At 51.0% G+C, this 19,004-nt stretch overlaps 1 protein-coding gene and 1 pseudogene across 1 annotated transcript in view; both read right to left on the reverse strand.

The window, feature by feature from the left end:
* Doc2b (double C2 domain beta) overlaps nucleotides 1-19,004 on the reverse strand; it is a 25,239-nt gene continuing 6,235 nt past the window's right edge. Inside the window, 8 exon segments of the mRNA NM_031142.1 lie at nucleotides 1-543; nucleotides 1,018-1,114; nucleotides 2,038-2,119; nucleotides 4,842-4,999; nucleotides 8,758-8,884; nucleotides 8,973-9,082; nucleotides 10,538-10,612; nucleotides 15,227-15,306. Coding sequence (NP_112404.1) covers nucleotides 407-543; nucleotides 1,018-1,114; nucleotides 2,038-2,119; nucleotides 4,842-4,999; nucleotides 8,758-8,884; nucleotides 8,973-9,082; nucleotides 10,538-10,612; nucleotides 15,227-15,306 — 866 coding nt within the window. The 3' untranslated portion in view covers nucleotides 1-406.
* On the reverse strand, nucleotides 18,166-18,266 carry LOC120095350 (U6 spliceosomal RNA; annotated as a pseudogene).

Raw genomic sequence — 19,004 nt, forward strand, 5'->3', positions numbered from 1 at the left:
CCTGGGCTCTGCCTGCCCATAGTCCTCCCTCTGTGGTCTCCAGGTAGCCAGAGTACCCCCATTTCTGTGCTTGCAGCAGGGTTCCACCCCTCACCTCTGATAGGTCCTCACTGTAGATAGCCCTTCCACTGGACAGAGCTGAGGCTGAGGATTTCTCCCAGCTCTGGCCCTTTGGGGTGCCAGGGGAGCTGAAACAGGTTTCATGTTGTGTTTTCCTGTCCCTCTGCGAGAGGCTGGGTGCTCTTGGCCTCCTAGCCTCCTAGCAGGGGCTGCAGTGGCTATGTCCGAGCAGACAACCTGGATCTTGCCCATTGTGAGGGCCACAGCCCTTGGTGGCAGCTGAGAAAGCCCAGGGTTGGACCTGTGTGGGCTGGGTGGCAAGGGTGGGTGGCAGCAGATGGGACAGTCAGTCGCTGAGTACAGCCCCTGGGAGCTCATTGGTGAGCGTGTGCCAACGCTCAATCCTCTTGTCCTTGTTCTTCAGACAGTCAAACCAGTGCTTCAGGCGCTCACCCTTGGCATTGATGCCCAGAACCACCCCACCTGCGGGAGAGACAGAGGAGCAGCTAAGAATTCAGTGACCCCAGTGTCTAGGCCTTCCCTCCTGCCCATTTGTGTGTGGACAGCCCCTAGCTTCCAGCCACACCCTAACCACTTGACCCAGTGTTTGATGTCATGTTTTTCCTCTACTAGGGGCCCGTGTGGGTCAGGGTTCCATGGCACATAGTAGGGAGTAAAAAGGAGAGAAAGGGCTATAGTGCCCCACTATGTACCAAAGTCATGCCCACCAGAAACGTGGTCACATGGGCTCTGAGTGTTGACCCCCTCAGGTGCTGACCATCATCATTCTGTGTCACCACAGACTGCCATGAGGTCTTCCCAGGCTTCCTCCCCTCCCCAGGCCTGTCTTCTGTCACGTTGAGTATAGTTTGGAGAGTGTCTGAGATCCCACTCACTAGGGGTAAGTGGTTCTTGGACAGGCACAAAGCTAAGTGGCCTTCCCCTCATATTCCTTACCGATGAAATCATTGGATTTTCCAATATCATAGTCCCAGACAGTGACCTCCAGGGTCTTTTTGGCTAGGTCTCCATGCTTGATCTCGTAACAGAACTCCTGCTGGCCAGAAGAGGGTATTAGAGCCAAGGCCACCTGGCTGAAAGGTCTGTGATGTGCTGAAGTATGGAAGTGGTCAGTGTGGGGTCACTCTAACCAAGCTGCCCACTTCTGCCTGAAGGGAGGCTAAGCAGGCCCCTCCTCCACCCACGTACCCTTCTGTCCCTCAAGCTGCAAGCAGGTGCTGCAGAGACCCTGGCTGCAATTGTCTAGTAAAGTCTTTGTCATTATCTGGGACTGGCCTGCTTCCTAAGCTCCTGTTGTCACCTTTGCCTGCAAATCTGTGTCTGTGAATCAGGGCCCAGGTGCTCTGCTCTTCTTTCCAATGTACTCAGTAGCAGATGTCCTGGTCTATGTCCCGCCCTCTGCTCTAATGACCTGGTCACCCACTGTCCTGTTCCTCCAGTGGCCCTAGCAGGTGTGTCTTCACTTTAGGCATTGTGCTGTGACCTTCTCATCTACAAAGTTCATGCTTGAGATCTGTGGGATTGAGTTACAAACAAATTGCAAAATGGTCCTATAGCATTTTAGTAAGCTCATGGTATGGGGTTCACTGCATTCAGAGCCGTCTTGACACACCTGCTGGGGTAACTTGAGTCCTCATAGCCTATCCAGAGTGTCTCCCCATTCTGTTCACATCTCTCTTTCCAACTCTGTTATCTAGAAGGTCACTCAGGAGCTGCCCAACATTCTCTCTTTCCATCAACATTAACCTTCTGGAAGGTTCCTTAGTCCCATTGCCAAGCAGTCTGGTAGAGCCTTACCCACCGTGGCTGAGGGCTCCTCTGGCAGCTGCTCCCCACTCTCTCCTACTACGTTCCAGTTCCCACAGTTACCCTTTTGAAGACCAGGTCCCTCCAGATACCCACCCAGCCCAGGGTAACCCCACAGCTTTCATAAAGCCCAGAGGTCCCTGGCCATACCTCATTGAATTCAGGGTTTAGTGTTTTCTTCTTGACTGCGGTCTTATGCTTGGATTTCTTGTCTACATCTGGTTTCAGATATCTGGAATGATAACTGGGGACAATCAGAGGCTGGGAGAGCTATGAGCGGCAAGATGGTGCTAGTAGAATGCTATGGGCTCTAGCCTGGAGATGCTTCCCTGGTCACCTTTGTCCTATTCCCGCAGACCCCAGCCTGCCCACCCACGGGTAACACTGAGGCGCATGCAGGGTTACCCAAGCACACATGTGTCCCCAGAAGAGGATGTGTCTTTTCTCTGGAAACATGATCTTTACAAAGCCAGTTTTGTTAACCAGAGTTTGTCCCTTTTTCAGGAATTGCTGTTGGTTTTTTTTTTTTTTTTTTGAGGGGTGGGGCACTGGGATTATTGCAGTGCTGGATACAGAACCTAAGATCTCCTGCATGCAAGGCAAATGCTTTACAAGCTGATTTTAGCCCCAGTCCCAAGAGCTAAGAGCTTCCCCCCCCCCACCCCACCCCACAATCTATTAAGAATTCGCACACCATACAATCCATTTTTCTCAAGTGTAAAATTCAGTTTTTCAGTCTCTCCCCTGAACTGGGCAAGCGTCACCCCTTCATTAGAGCCTTGAGGAAGGCTCTCTTTTTGCAGTTATCGGGGTTGATTCCTCCTGAAGCATAACAAAGCTAGTGTCTTTCCCTCCTTGAACTTTAATCCCCTAGGCCCTGAGAGGTGGAGTGATTTGCCCAAAGGTCACACAGCTGCCAAGAATGGTGCTTGGGCTGATGGTTCAAAGGCTTGGGCTCAGGCCTTTAATCCCAGCACTCAGGAGGCAGAGGCAGGCAGATCTCGGTACACACTGAGAGCTACGCAGTCGTATCAAAGATGACATCCCCCATGTCTATGCTGTGTGGGTAAACCTTAGGCAAACCATTCGTTGCCGGAGAGAAGCTCAACCAAGCAGAGTCCGTATGATGCTTGGTGTGAGATCTGGAAAAGGCGATGCTACTGGGATAGACAACAGGCCACTGGATGCCTAGAGCTAAGTGAATTCTGGGTAAGAGCAAAACAGCTGACTTTTCATCTTCTCTGGCTTTAGACCCTTAGATTCAACCAAGTGAGGGCTGGATTTGGTGGTGCATGCCTGAAATTCCAGTTCTTGGAAGGCCGAGGCAGGAAGATCACAAGTTTATGGCTTGCCTGGGGTATGTAGTGAGATCCTGCCTCAGCCCCTACCCCTGTAGAGGAGGAGGAAACTTCACTTGTACGGAACCCCTGCAGATTCCTCCATCTTTTCTCAGATAGCACATTGACAAAGTTCTAGTGGCAGGGAGGAGCCCCAAGTCTCAAAAGGCTCCAGCCAATTTGCTTATGCAAGTCAGCACCGAGGGAGACCCTGGGTTCTGGCTCACCCTTCACATGATCTGGAATTGGCATTCACCCACAAGGTTGGCACTGGACATGACTTCAAATGCCCCTGCCATGTTGGTTCCACATCTCATTTCTGTCTGAAGGGAAGCACAGCGTGACAGGTGGAGATGACACACCCAGTGACCCTGCAATGCCGCTGCTCTGTGCCTCTGTGTCTCCCCTCAGGGATGCTCTGCATGGCCTTTCCGTGTCTGTGGATGATGGCCTATCTACAGACGCTATAGTTTCCCTAGTTCTTACATAAAATGGGCGGGCATCTGCACAGAACCCTCCACGGCCTGCTATAGACTTCCAAGTCGCCCCTAGATCCTGTTTGATACCTCAGCCATTGCAAACGCTGCACACATGACTGTTTCTCTGTAGCTTAGGGACTAATGGCAAGGAAAAGTCTGCACATGCTCAAAAGAAAGCTTTTTTCCTCTTAGATTTTTAAAGTTTTATTTCACATGCATGTGCGAGCTCCTGCATATGTCTATGTGCACCCTGAATACGCCTGATCCCCTCTGAGACCAGAAGGTAGCACAGGAGCCCCTGGGGACTGAAGTTACAGGTAGTGGTGAGTCGAGCTGAATTCTTCCCAAGGCTCTTCTCAGGAGAGTATCCCTGTAAACGCAGATGACGTTTACGCTATTGGGAAGCATCCCAAGCACTAAGGGTGGGCTCTATGGCACTTGCCCCCTTCTTCTCCAAAAGGCCAACCCCTTCTACCTGCCTTCTGGATCTCTGAGAACAGCCTAACACAGTCCAGGTCTACTTTTTGTGGGGCGCAGGCCACTGGTACAACCCCTAAGCCTTTGTCTCTTTGTAGCTTTACTGTCAGTGGTAGGGAGGGGAGACACAGGGGCTGAGCATACAGGAAGACTTGGCAAAGGTCTCTTGCCAGCTCCCCTAGCCTCCTGGCTCAGGGCACCGCACCTCCTCCTCCGAGAACCTTGTCTCGCTGGCCCCCACTTTGATCTCCAGCAGCAGACGCCCGTGTGTGGCGGTTCACACCATCAGTTGCAGAGATCACATTTGAGGTAGAGGAAGGAGGATCTGAAGATCATGTAACTTGAATTTGGCTACACAGTAAATCCAAGGGTCACCTGGAATACCTGTGACCATGTTCCCTATGTCCAAAAGGAGTTAACTCTTCTCTCTCCCAGTGGGTGACCCTTCTGCAGGTTTCAGTTCCCCCCTTTATGAAATGAGATGGCTGTACTTAACCCCAGAATCACAAAGGGAACCCAGAAGAACCCTGCTGGACAAAGCCCATTACTCTGAGGAAACCCCCTTAGTGTCTGCCATGCTGGGCTCTAGCTCCAGCCATATTGGACTCTGGTTCTCTCAGGTGAGCAGGGGAGTCAAGCACAGGCCTGGCCGCACACTCACGTTTTCACGTAGGGGTCTGAGTAGCCATTAGCATCCATGGCCGCCAGGTGTGCGCAGCGAACGATGCCCACCAGCAGGCCCTGCTTCTGTGAGCTGTACTTGAGAGAGATGAGGATGCGGCCACGCTCCTCCAGGGACTTGTCCTCTGCCTTGTCCACCTGCAGGAGAGGGTGGTCACTCTGCTGTTCTTGTCTCCTTCCACCTTCTGGGCTAAGCAGACAGAGAGGCTGTCCCTAGTCTCCTCCCCTAGTGTCCACTGGCGGATGTGAGCAGACAGGCTTGGATATAAAAGATGCATGAAACCCAGAGGGCTGGGGGTGCAGCTCAGTGGTATGGCGCTTGCCAAGTGAGCTCCCTGGGCCCATCTCTAGCTTGGAAAGGAAGGAGGGAAGAAGGGAGATCGGGAGGGAGTAAGGGAAGGTTGACAGGCAACTTCTATATCCTTAAGTTTGATTTTTCTGGAATAGAGCCTGCTCACCCCCCCACCCCACCCTTTAACCCCCAATTTCCATTTCTCCTGCAGCTACTGTAGCATACTGTAGGAGAAGTGAGTGGCAGTGACAGAGATGGCCTGCTCTGTAGAGCCAGGCACATTTGTCACCTGGGTAGGAAGTCATCCAGCCTGCTGTGCCCCTCTTCACACCCAAAGGAGCCTTCTCTGTGGACTTTGGCTCTGAGGTGGTGACCGGATCTTTGCTCAGTTCCACTCACTTCCAGAAAGTTTGCCCAGGGTGGGGGTGGGTCCCTAAATGACAGAAACCTTCTCCCTTAATCGTACTCCAGTAAAGTCATGCAGACATGCTCAGTTGGAAGCTCACGTCCCTGAGGGTCCCTCCTCAGGGTTCCCTCTTCCACAGCCTCAGCATTTGCCTGCAGCTGCGCTCTGTTTGGGATTGACCTGAGTCCACATGTGGCCATGTCCAAACCTTCCTGGAGATGAGAGTCCTGCGAGGTGAGGGAGGGAGGTCTGTGACCCATAGGACTTTCTCCAAGCTTCATGCCCAGAGCAGACATGGATCCAAGCATTCACCCCAAATTCAAACTCAGCCTTGGCATCCTTCTAAACTGAGGCATTCACGGCCAACAGTGCAGCTGTGGGAGTCCAGGCTTTGCACGTTGCATATATGAGCAGAGATTTTCGAAGGCAGATGGCACTACCATACTTTGGGCTGTTTCACATGACAGCCATTGAGCCAAGTATTTACTTAGAACAAGAAATATAAAAGGAATATAAAACCTAAAACACAAAAATATGTCCTTACAACCAGAGTGGTTATCCCAAATGCCACTCCTGTGGCCCCTGTGTATCCACAAACTGGCCACTGAGCAAAGAGTAAATTCGAGGGAGGTTCAGCAATGGCCAAAGATGCCACGGAATACTCAACACATTCTCATGCATGCTCAATCACATACATGTACATGCATGTGCATACATGCTCCATAGCATTCGTACACCCGCGTGCACAGAGTTTTGTTTATATCTGAGGTCAGAACTCGGATATGGGAGCGGGTAGTGCCCTCCTGAGAGGTGTAGGCCATTTGGAAAATTTGGGTCACCTCTGTCAAGTGACATTGAAGGATCTACCCATCATGCATGTACCTGAGTGGAGAGAATGTGACATGAGAATACAGTCTGAGAAAGCCATGCATGAAGGCACTGTCTCGGCTGCTGGGTGGATTCTAAGGGCTGGACTTGGGTCCAGCTTTTGGAGCAGCAATATCCCAGGCCTAGCACACAGAGGTTAAATGCTGGGCTTCCTCTCCTTGGCTCAGGCTTTGGGAAGACAGCCATGCCCTGGACACTGGGAGAGAAAAGGACTTAGCTTGACTGACAGCCTTGAGCACTGGGGCTCCCTGGACCCTCTGCCCTATGAACTAGGGGAAGGAGAGATAAGTCGAGAAGGCAAACAGGAGACTGATTGGAAAGGAACAGGCACCAAGGCTCTGGGAGAGATCAGCTGCTGAAGACAACTGGGGGCCAAATTTGTCCTGACATGCTGAACAATTACAATGTCTAGGAGAGAATTATGTGCTGTCTCCTCTGGGCATCTCATGGCTTTCTTGGCCTAACGCGCTCCAATTGAGTCGTCCTTAGTGAAGGCTCCCCGGACCAGGAACTGCCCTGGCCACAAATCTTTGTCTCCATCCAGCCCGTTCTATCTGGTTCTTGGCTCCAGCCCTTGCCTCTCTCTGCTTCTGGCCATTCTGAGCCCAGCAGGCAGGGAGCTTCTAAAATAACATCCCCAGGGCTGTACTCTTAGTTGCTGAGGAAGCTGAGACAGGAGGATCTAGAATTCACTGCCAGCCAAGTGGTGGAGGTAGCCACATACTTTTATCTCAGAAGCAGGCAGATCACTGAGTTCAAGGCCAGCCTGGTGTACAGATCGAGTTCCACCACAGCCAGGTCTACACAGAGAAACCCTGACTTAAATATAAAAAGCAAGCAAACAAACAAAAAACAAAAGGAAAAAGAGCTTACTGCCAATCTGAGCTATAGAGGAAGTTCAAGGCCAGTCTGGAGAATTTAGCAAGATTCTGTTTAGGGGTGGGTAGGCAGGATGGCTCAGTAGTCAAGTACCTACTGTGTAAGTATGGATCCCTAGCACCATTGGAAAGCTGGGCTTTGTGGCTCAAATCTGTAATCCTAGCACTGGGGGAAGTGGACACAGGAGAGTCCCAGACCACTGGCCAGTAAGAGTAGTTAGTGAATTCTTGGTTCAGTGGGAAACCTTGTCAAAAAAATGAGGTGGAGAGCAATTAAAGAAGGTCCTGGGGCTGGAGAGATGGCTCAGTGGTTTAGAGCACTGACTGTTCTTCCAGAGGTCCTGAGTTCAAATCCCAGCAACCACATGGTGACTCACAACCATCTGTAATGGGATCTGATGCCCTCTTCTGGTGTGTCTGAAGTCAGCTACAGTGTATTTATAATAAATAAACAAACAAATAAATAAATAAATAATCTTTTGTAAAAAAAAAAAAGAAGATACTTCATATTGATGTGATGACAGGTCTACATATTCACACATGTACCCAGTGCATGCACACTCATATAGACTACACACAAACACATGTATACACATGTGCACAGTCATACACACAACATTACACACAGGTCTACACATTCACACATCTGCTCACTGCACACACAGACTATATACACACAGGCACACATGCACACACACATGTACACACTCATATACACTACATTACACACAGGTCTACACATTCATACATCTACCCACTGCACACACACTCACAGACTACACACATGCACACACATGTATATACTCATACACGCTATTACATACATGCACACACTCACATATATTACACACATACACATGTACAAACTCATACACATGCTACATACAAGTCTATATTTGTACATCTGCCCACTGTACACATAATCACAGACTACACACATGTACACACATGTACATACTCATACATACTACATTACATACAGGCCTATACATTCACATACCTACCCACTGCACACACACTCACATAGACCACACACACACACACACACACACACGTGCGCGCACACACACACATACACTCATACACACTGCATTACATACCCGTGAACATTTAAAAAGTATTTGTAGAAGTAAAATTTTAAAAGGGCTGGGATGTGGCTCAGGGGAAGTGTGCTTCTTATTCACTCAGGTCTTGGATTTAGTCCTCAGCACCACAAGAATTGCTACCTTGTTACTTGTGGAAGGTGCAATGATCCCCTGCCACTTCTGTGATGTCCCCTCCTAGACTTGCCCCCTCCACTGTACTCTCTACTTCATGAATTAGCCCTACTCCTGTGCCATCCACAGGCAGCAGGTTCCTTCCATTGCCCTGTAACTGTGCCTGGAATGTAGTACTGACACACAGTAGTGGCTCAATAAACTCCCCCACTCACCGGCAGCTGCTTCTCCAGGCAGATGCTGAATGTCTTGGTGTGGTTGGGTTTCAGCTTCTTCAGGGGCACTCGAGTCTCTCCGATGAACTCGTTGTGGCGGAATTTGTCCTCGTCACACACGGAGATCCTGGGGGCGATTGGCTTCCACAGTCAGTGGGAATTCACAAGTGGTAGGGTGTCCCGGGTGGGGTGTAGGCACAGGGGCCCTCACCCACCTCAGGGTCTTTCGGATCATGTCCTCATCCGTGATCCCGTAATAGGTGAGGGTCTCGTTCCAGGAGGGGTTCAGAGTGTTCCGTAGGGTTTTTGTTCTGAGCTTATTTGCCTGGAAAAAAACAGAGTGATCTTATTCTGGTCCTGAGTGAGTGTGGCCTCAGAGCTGGCAGGCCTGGTCCCTCCATTCCTATCTGACACAGTGGAGGGGACCTGAGGCAGGTGAAACCTGCATTGTTAATTAGCTGACTTAAAACCAGCAAGCCTTCTGGAGGTGTGCGAAAGGCCCCTGTGGTCCCAGGGGTCATTTAGCAGCAAGAGAGGAGCCAGGAGAGACAGGACTAGCTCAGCTGGGAGCTCAGCTGGGGAAGTGTGCAGCCTCTACTTGGAAAGGAGAGGGGATGATCGTCCCCAGAATGGACACAGTCCTGCTGGCATCTTGACTTCTGGTCCAATCAGCACAACCTGCCTGGCTGACAATCAGCAGACCAGGGAGGTGACGGGCATGTTTAAATAGCCAAGCGGTGGGAATTTGTCGAGGAAACCACAGAAAGCTAATGTGAGGAGCATCCCCACCCCCGGACTCTGGCAACAGCAGCAGGATTGAGAAATGGCTATGGGGTGGTCCTGTAGGACAGAGCTGATGGCTATGTAGTCCTGTAGGGAATGGGAGGTTGCTATGAGATTCATTCCAATCGGGAAGTTGGAATGTCCAATGGCATTAGCCCGGACCTAAGACTGCAGCTCTGCAGCCCCAGCCTCTTTCCCAGTTTTTTTTTTTTTTTTGATTGATTTATTATATATGAGTACACTGTAGCTATCAGACACACCAGAAGAGGACATCAGATGTGGTTGTTGGGATTTGAACTCAGGACCTCTGGAAGAGCAGTCAGTGCTCTTAACCACTGAGCCATCTCCCCAGTCCTTCTTCCCCACTGTTAACAAGAGAGTTCCATATCAAGACTGGCAGTGTCCCCAAAGCCAGTGGCACAACAGGACCACTTTCCTGGATCACCTTCGTTCCCCTCCTTTTTACTCATGGTCTTCATTCTGCCTGTAACCCATGTTTTCCTAGTGAAAGCCTTATGGGTGAAATATTGCCTCTGTGCTGGGTCACCCAGCAGGGGAGCAGGAAAGGGGTTCTGTGGTCAAACAAACAGGCCAAAGCTTCCCACTCAGTCCCCATTATGAAGCCACAGTGCGGCCCATCAAAACACTGACGGCTCGGACAGGTCCTACAGGCAGGAGCTACACACCCCTGCATCCTGGGCTGGCCTGAGCTTCACTGTGTATGTAGGCCAGTCTGACCTTTAACTCACAGGGATCTATCTAGTGCCTCTGCCTCCCGAGTGCTATGATTAAAGGCATGCGCTGTCACATCTAACCAAGAAGTCATTTCTTTTCTTTTTTTTTTGGTGTAATATGAACCTCAGGCTAAAATGGTTTTTTATACGAGGTAAGCTGGACATTCTCTGGAGCTCACTCGGCAGACAGGTAATGGATTCGTGAGGCTCCAGGGAGGCCAGGAGGGCCAAGCCAGTGCTGTGCCTGGGGCAGAAACCCTCACCTTGCTGGCTCCAGGCAGCAAGTGTAGTTTGACGTAGGGATCAGCCAGTCCATTGTGATCCATCGGCTTCAGGCCCTGAGCAGAGACCAGAGAGGGTGTGAGTTGAGAGAGAGTTAACAAGAGGCCTGCTGAGTAGAGCTTCCTCTCCGACATTTCGAATCTCCCTGAAGATAGGTCCAAGCTGTGCTGGGGTAGGCATCCCTCCCCACACTCTGCACTCCCGGGTCCTTTTGCTTCCTACTTCTTGACAAACTGAACCCAGAGACACCTTGCTCTAAACTTGGGGAGGCCTGTCTCTCTCCCCACTTTCCAGACACTACTACTTGTTGGGTCTTCCCTCTCTGACCCCAAGTCTCCATGATTGGCTGTATACTCATCCCTACATTCCTGTGGAGGCTGGGAAAGTCCTGGAGGTCACCTGTGACTGCCATTTCCCCCTGCGTTTGCTGGTTGGTGTCCCTAGAAGTCACAGGCTACCTGCCATGGAGTGTCCTTCCACAAGATGGCACCCTTCGCTAACTTTGACTTCAGTTTCTTTTGCCAGCCCAGGAATGGACAGCTAACGGCAGGAGACTCACAAGGGCCTTAGCTAACCTGGGAATTATGTCTATTCCCCCGGGTGCTGAAGACCTACGGGGTGGGAGATAGGGAGGCAGCAAAGGGGTACATGGTCTACATTCCAGATGCACATATCTGGAATGGCTCCATTCCTGGCCATGTGCCTGTGGTAGTTTGAATATGCTTGGCCCAGCGAGTGGCATTATGTGGAGATGTGTGGCCTTGTTGGAGAAAGTGTGTCACTGGGGTGTGAGCTTTAAGACCCTCGTCCTAGCTGCTTGGAAGCCACAGTCTTCTAGCTGCCTTCCGAACGAAAGGACGAACTTCACAGTTCCTCCAGCCCCACATCTGCCTGGAGGCTGCCATGTTCCTACCTTGATGATACTAGACTGAACCTCTGACCTAGACTGAAGCTCTGACTGTGTAAGCCAGCCCCAGTTAAATGTTGTCCTTTCTAAGAGTTGCTTTGGTCATGGCTCCTGTTCACAACAGTAAAACTCTAAGACAGTGCTCCAGATCTTTCTTCCAGGCCCAGTTCTATGGACTTGGAGGAGCTTTCAGGTGGGGCACTCACCCGCTCACCCATCATTTCTCTTCTGTGTGGCCCCAGGCCCATGAACTTCCTAATTAGTGGAGCAAACACTTAGCAGTCTCAGCTTTATCACAGGTAAAGTGTTAATCATTCCCACAATCTGAGTGGAACAGAGCAAGGAGGAACACAGTTGCAGGGAGAATGGGTGGGACTTCCCTTCCCTTTTCTCCCCCTCAGAAAATAACAGAAAAAAAAGTAGCTAGGCTCAGAGCTACTGGGGCTTGACCTGGAGGCAGTGTATGTGCCTTGGTAATGACAGCCTTTTACACCCCCTGTGACTCCTCACCCCCAGGCAGTAAAGGGCAGCTGCCCTGGGGCATCTGGGGACCCAGCACGAGGAGGAGACAACTGACTGTTTCTGTTTTGTTTCTACTTCCTGTTTATCATGTTTACAATGTTTTCACTGGTTTCTCTTTGCCCTTGTAGATCTTTGAGGCAGGAGATTGACCAGAGATAGGGCAAGTCCAACTCCTGAGGCCCAGGGCATCCATAAAGGTGGGCAGGGACAGGGGCAGCTGTCATGCTAGAATGGCAACAAGGCACGCTCTGCCTGTTGGCTCCCTAGTCTATGATGTAGTCCCTGATGGTACTTTTACACCTGTCTACCTAGCAGGCCCCTGGGCACCCTAGAGCAGCACACTGGGGTAGAAGCAAGGGTTGATGAGCTCAGCTAGAGTCACAGCTCAGGTAGCCTCCCTGTCCCTGAGTCTGGGGTCTGCCCTGCAGGACACCCCCAGGCGCTGACTGAATCCAGGAGAGGGGCAGGAGGCTGTGTTCAGCCACAGGTAGGAAAGGGGTTGTCTCAGGCAGAGCCCATCAGCTTATCATGTTACCACGGGATAGAAGCAGGTGCCACTGTCTCAGGGATGGGTAGGGGAGGTACTGTATGGGGCCATACTGGTCTACTGAGAATGGACTCCACCCAAGCCAAGTTCTTGTTGTCCCTGCATTGCCCAGAGGCTACTGTTTGCTAGGTATTAGGGACTGGAACCTTTTGGATAGTCAAAGCTGGGGCTCTTAGTGCTCAGCCTAGAGAGACACCATATGGCGAGATGGCCTGGTACACAGGAACAGTAACTGCATGACTTTGTCCCTATAAGGTCCCTGGAGACAGGGGGGAGGGGCAAGGGGAGATAGGCAGCTGTTCTGAGGGCAAGAGTTTCAGTTTGTCAGGCTGGAAGGCTCTGGGATGGATGGCGGTGATGTTAACATAGTGATTGGAGTGGGCCCAACATCCACTGCTAAGTTTCATGTGTGTGATATTTTATCACAGTTAAGAAGTAACGCTGGGGAAGAAAGGGGGTGCTGGAGAGATGGCTCAGTGGTTAAGAGCACTGACTGTTCTTCCAGAGGTCCTGAGTTCAAATCTCAGCAACCACATGGTGGCTCACAACCATCTGTAATGAGATCTGATGCCCCCTTCTGGTGTGTCTGAAGACAGCTACAGTGTACTCACATAAATAAATAAATAAATCTGGAAATAAAAAAGAAGTAACACTGGTCTCCCAGCGCTGTGGCTCTGTTGGGGTTTTCCTGGGCACTGCTTGGGAAGGTGGGCCCTAAGTTTACCTGTGGGTGGACATGTTCCCTGGTGGTACCCTGCAAGACAGTGTTAGACAAAGTGCCAGGTGCCAAGTGTATTGTTCCTACCTGGCTACACGGGGTGTGGGGTGAGTCCTGTTACAGATAACAAACTGAGATACATCCTTACCTGGGGGTGACTAAGTGACCTGGTAAGTTCTAGGTCAATCTGATGCAAGGTGGGGTCATTTGAGAGGAGAAAATGTCCCCTCTAGATTGGCTTATGATGCATTTTCTTGCTGTTTGCTGTGGGAAGACCTGGCTCACTATGGGCAGTGCCACCCCCTGGGCTGATGGTCCTGGGTATGTCTAAGAAGAAAGCAAGCCATGAGGAACAAGCCAGTAAGCAGCACTCCTTACTGGCCTCTACCTCAGCTCTTGCCTGCGGGTACTTGTGCCGACTTCCCTGAATGATGTTACAGGCTGGAAGATAAAACAAGCCCTTTCCTTCCCAAGTACTGTTTGGTCAGTGTTTTATCTTAGCAAAAGAAAATTAAACTAAGACACCAAGTCGGAGCACAGCCTGGGAAGTCCATATACCATAGATTCCCATGAGGCTCTGAGTGGGAGCCCTGCTTCAGCGAACACTGTGGTTCCCCTCTGGGGCCTCAGCATTTCCCAGGCTTTGTCTTTGTTTATAGTAGACACTTACAGAGAACAGGGCCGCCATGGTTCACGGGCCTTTGGTTCTCACCTCTGTGTACACCAGCGCCCATGTAGATCTGTGCACATAGACACACACACACACACACACACACACACACACACACACACACACACACACCTGGAACAGGGAGGGAAGAGGCAGCAGGAACCCTAGGCTCTGAGAAGTGGCGGGGGAAGCTGGGCTCTACCAGAGTGATCAGACAGCTGGTCCCTAAGCGAGGAGTGGACAAGCTCTGCTAAGCCAGGAGGAAGGGTAGGATGGGCTCTTCTCAGTTCTGCAGCCTGCCTTTCCCTTGCCAGGCTGGGGTCCCCAGGTGCTCCGCTCTGTTCCCTGGGCTATTGCAGCCTCAAAAGCTATCTTAGGAGTGAGCAGGAATGCAGCATGGAGTGGTTGGGCCTTCAAGTACCCAACCTGGGCCCTGAGCCCAATGTTGATGGTTCTCATAATTGCCCATGGCAGTTCACACGAGTGACTCAGGCTGGGTAGAGATATGGCATGGGGTGTCCCTCTAGGCATAGAGTCAAGGGCAGCCTTGGTGAGGCAGGTCAGAGAGAAGGGCAAAAAGATACTACAGGTTAGGGGTGCTGGGTGAGGTCTAGGCCAGGCAGCGCTTGGAAGCTATTCCATGTGTGCTGTGCTGGCCTAGGCCCTTTCACAGCCCCACAAGGGTCTCTAATGGCCACTTGGGCCCTTACCTTTCTGGAAAACATCAGCTTTGGCACCTTTCTCCCAGAGGGAGCAGTGTGAAGGGAACAGTACGGTTGAGACCACGGAACAGACACAGGTTCAAAGCAGAGCCATGGAAGAGCCCAGGAAATAGGGTCTGACAGGCTACTCTGGGTCTACAGATGTCCATGACTCCACAGTGAGGCTCAGAGGGCCTCTGGGGCTCAGACCAATGGCAACCCTGCCTAGAGCCTAGCTTTTCTAGTGGCATCTGTGGCTTCCAGCATAGGAACTTCCTAGGAGCTCTAGGGAGTCTAGGGGGCTGGAACTTTGGAGCGGGGAGACCCAGGGACAGTGGAATTCAACCTCCTTCGCTCCCCCAACTGCAAGACAGCTCCCATCTTCCCCCTTCCTCTGAGACCCCTCCCAGGCCCTAAAAGCCGCCTGGCTTTCTGTGACCCCATCCTAAACCATCCGAATCTAAATGCTTTACTGGGCAATGCCAATCTGGGAAGTGGACAGCTGCACGCCATATAGCAGGGACCCCAGGGAAACCTGGACGGAAAACATGGGCAGGACCCTGTCTGCTTCCTGAACCCCGAGCTGCGGCTGGTGCAGGGCCTACCTTGGCTTTGCTGATGGTGCAGTGCAGTGCGTTGTTCTCCTGGTCATAGAGCAGACTGAAGTCCAGTGTACCCAGGGCGGCTGTGGGAGAAGGAGGGTGGGTCACACGCTGACCGTGTGGGAGACGTGATACTCCCCTGTGTGGCTTCAACAGCCACAGTATTGTTACTTTACATGTGTTTATTTGTACATGCCTATGCACATACATGTGCCAGGACATGCATCATGGAGCCAGAGGACAATTTGCAGGAGTCAGCTTTCTCCGTCACATGGGGGCTATGAGATGTTAGTTTGGGTCTTCATACTTGGCTGCTGAATCATCTCACTGTCCCAACAGCCACACTGTTTTCTTCCTTCTTCCCCCCCCACTCCCCTCTTTCCTGGAACTTGCTTTGCAGACCAGGCTGGCCTCAAACTCACAGAGATCAACCTGCTTTCGCCTCCTGAGTACTGGCGTTAAAGGTGTGTGCCACCCACCCCTGCTTCCCGGAGCATGACACATTAACAGATTTATTTGACGGAATCTGCTTTTAATTACAGCACTTGACAGGCAGAGTAAGGTGGATCCCTGTGAGTTTGAGGCCAACTTGGTCTACAAACTGAGTTCCAGGTTAGCCGGAGTTACAAAGTAAGATCCTGTCTCAAAAATAAATACATAAATAAATGAATAAATAAAATTTATTTGGAAGAAACTTAGGGCAAATATGTCTATCACAATCCTCAGAATATATGAACATGGGGGGGGGTCTGGAGAGATGGCTCAGTGGTTAGGGGCACTGACTACTCTTTCAGAGGTCCCAGATTCTATTCTGAGCACCCACGTGGTGGCTCACAATTATCCAAAACTCCGGTTCTGGGGATCTGACAGTCTCTTCTGGCTTCTATGGGCACCAGGCACCACATGCGGACAAAACACCCATACACATAAAGTAAGTAAGTAAATAATTTAAAAAGAGAATACATGGCCTGGATCTGCAGGTGAGCTGGTTTCCTGCACCCCATGGTGCACAGTGACAGACTCTACTCCCGTGGACACTAGCTGTCCCCAGTGTCTGTCTTCAGTCTGCTGCACAAACTAAAATGTAAAACCGTTTTTGCTTCTAAATGGCTGGAATTAGCTAGAGCAAGCGAAATATGGTTACAACAAGGCTAGGTGAAGCCCCATGGGGGTGGCACTGAAGCCATTTTAAATTATGCAGATGACATTCACATGGAGATTAAGCAAGTGGACAGATCCACAGTGCTGAGGCCCGATGGCGGTTGACGTAGGGTGGAGGCACAAGTTCAAAGTCACCATCAGTAGCCCAATCTACAGGTCTCAGAAATAAAGCAAAGATGTTGACAGGAGTGTGGTTTAGGAGCAGCTCGATGGCCTAGCCCGTGCTGGGCATTTGGTTACACCACAGCACTGCAAAATAAAACAAACACCTCAAGTTCTACTAAATACAGAGTGAAAAATCTACGTGTGTTAACAGCATAACCCTTCTTCCCAGGTAACAGGTGAAGGGTTAAGGGTGTAAGAAGAACCACAGGGCAAACATGCTCACCACAGGCCTTGGGTGTGCCATTCACTACCTTTTGGACTGGGGAATCTAGCTTAATGGTTGAAGCCCCAGGTTCAATTCCTAGAAATAAAAGTTACCAGTAAAGAATGTTACTGTCTCCAGCTCAGTGGCTACTTCTGTGACAGTTGAGCAACTACAATGTGGCAGCCTCCTTATCCCTCCCACTGAAACACTCAACCCTGGGAGGGACAGTTCCTGTCACTACCAGATGAGGAGGTTCTCAGATTCTGGGTGGATCACCTAAATCCCCTACGAGGTAACCTGATCATAACCAGGTAGGTGGCCCAGAAAGCGGTTCTCAAACCTTCCTTTGCACTGTCTGTCCTGTCCCATGGTGGTGCTATTGTATACCAGACAGCTTGGGTACCCTTGCCTCAGTTCCCCCACACAAGCAATGACACAGTGATATGACAAGGCAGAGGACAGGCTCTGAGAGGCTGCAGGACCAGCCTGAGTGACTGACTGTTGATTGAGCCCCCAGGTGACAAGTGACACCGCAGCTCCCTAGTCTCCTGGGCCCTCAGAGATCAAAGCGGGCAGTGACAAGCCAGCTGGGTCCTCATGCCTCCAAGTCTTCAAAGGCATCAATAAGTCCCAAGGGCCAGGCAGAGGACACAGCAATAATTGGGTTCAGCTGCCACCTTAGGAACAGTCTCTTGCTACAGCTGTGGCCTGCTGTGTCCTAGGAAGAGAGGCAGGGTGTGAGCAAGGGAGACCTCTGAAGTTCCCAGACAGCAAGATACACATTCTTCAGTATCTTAAAATCCCTGATTTGCTCCCAACTGCTGGTCAGGTCCCACATTTGTCTGGCAAGGCAAGAGCCATGACAGCTTCAAGAGGGTCTCTAGGCCTCAGTGTGAATTAGGGGAGGCATCTTGGAGGATTCGATGTCCCTTGTTGGGACAAGAGGGACCAACAGGTAGTAGTTGGCCAATGGTACGAGGGACTCAGAGGGGACATCATAACCACAGGCATCTGTGATGGAGCTGATGGCTGAAGGGGTACTGGGAGGGGTACTGTCCTCATCAGGGTTCTGCTCTAGACTCCAAGTTGTGTCTGCATTTACTAACGAAGGCAGGGCCACATCATAACAGCCTTCTGTGTCTGGAGGGAGTGGGTACATCAATAGCTGTGCTCTTTGTTCTGAGAGACATGTGGAAATGTGTCAAGTTCCCCCATCCCAACAGGGTGGTGTCTTTGCCTCCTTCTGCAGGGCAATTGTTGAGTGTGTGGAATGACATCTGCTGTTGCACTCCACAGGTTCAAATCCCAGCTCAGCACATTCTTGTTGCATGACTTCACCTCAGTTTCCCCACCTGCAACCCAGTGATAACTATATCTACCTCCAAGCACATGGGGCTCCTCCAGGAGCTATAGGAACAGTAGACACACTTTGCGTGTCATCCTTGCGCAGGGGCCATGCTAATCTTCTCTGTATCGTTCCAATTTTAGTATATGTGCTGCCGAAGCGAGCACTGTAGACACACTTTGATGATGGTTCTAGAGCGCTAAGTTTGCCCTTCTAAGGGCTTCCTAGAGAGGACTGCCTTAAGCTTGATCACCCTCTCCCTGTCTTTGGAAACACGATATACCATCAGAATCATAGCTATGACTACAGTGATTCTGCTGTGGGTCACAGTCACCACCAGACAGAAGAGGTGTGAGGTGACTGCTCTATTGGGGGGTTCCTCCGGAAGCACAAACAGCTCTTTCTCCCACAAACCAGGTAATACTTGTTAGAACCGGGTTCAGACTAAGTCAACAAGCCTGCAGTGAGCTGCAAGTATCATCCCCTAGTGAGAAATGCATGCATTAGTGATGACCACACTGGGTTCTTTGCTGCAGTATCCTTTCCCCCTTCCGAAAGGTGTGCAGGTGAGGATGCTATGGATGAGAAGGCTACAGACGAGGATACTGCAGGTAAGGACACTGTGAAGTTGCTGTAGGGGAAGATGCTGTGGGGGAGGGTGCTGTGGGAGAAGATAATGAAGGTATTGCAGGAGAGGCTGCTGTGGGTGAGACTACTACAGACGAGGATGCTGTGGAAGAGGGTGCCGAGGATGAGGACGCTGCAGGTAAAGATGCTGTGGGTGGGATACTGTAGAGGAAGATGCTATGGGAGAGGATACTGAGGGAGAGGATACTGAGGGAGAGGATACTGAGGGAGAGGATACTGAGGGTGAGGATACTGAGGGAGAGGATACTGAGGGAGAG

This window comes from Rattus norvegicus, chromosome 10 (genome assembly GCF_036323735.1).
Source record: "Rattus norvegicus strain BN/NHsdMcwi chromosome 10, GRCr8, whole genome shotgun sequence".
NCBI lineage: Eukaryota > Metazoa > Chordata > Mammalia > Rodentia > Muridae > Rattus > Rattus norvegicus.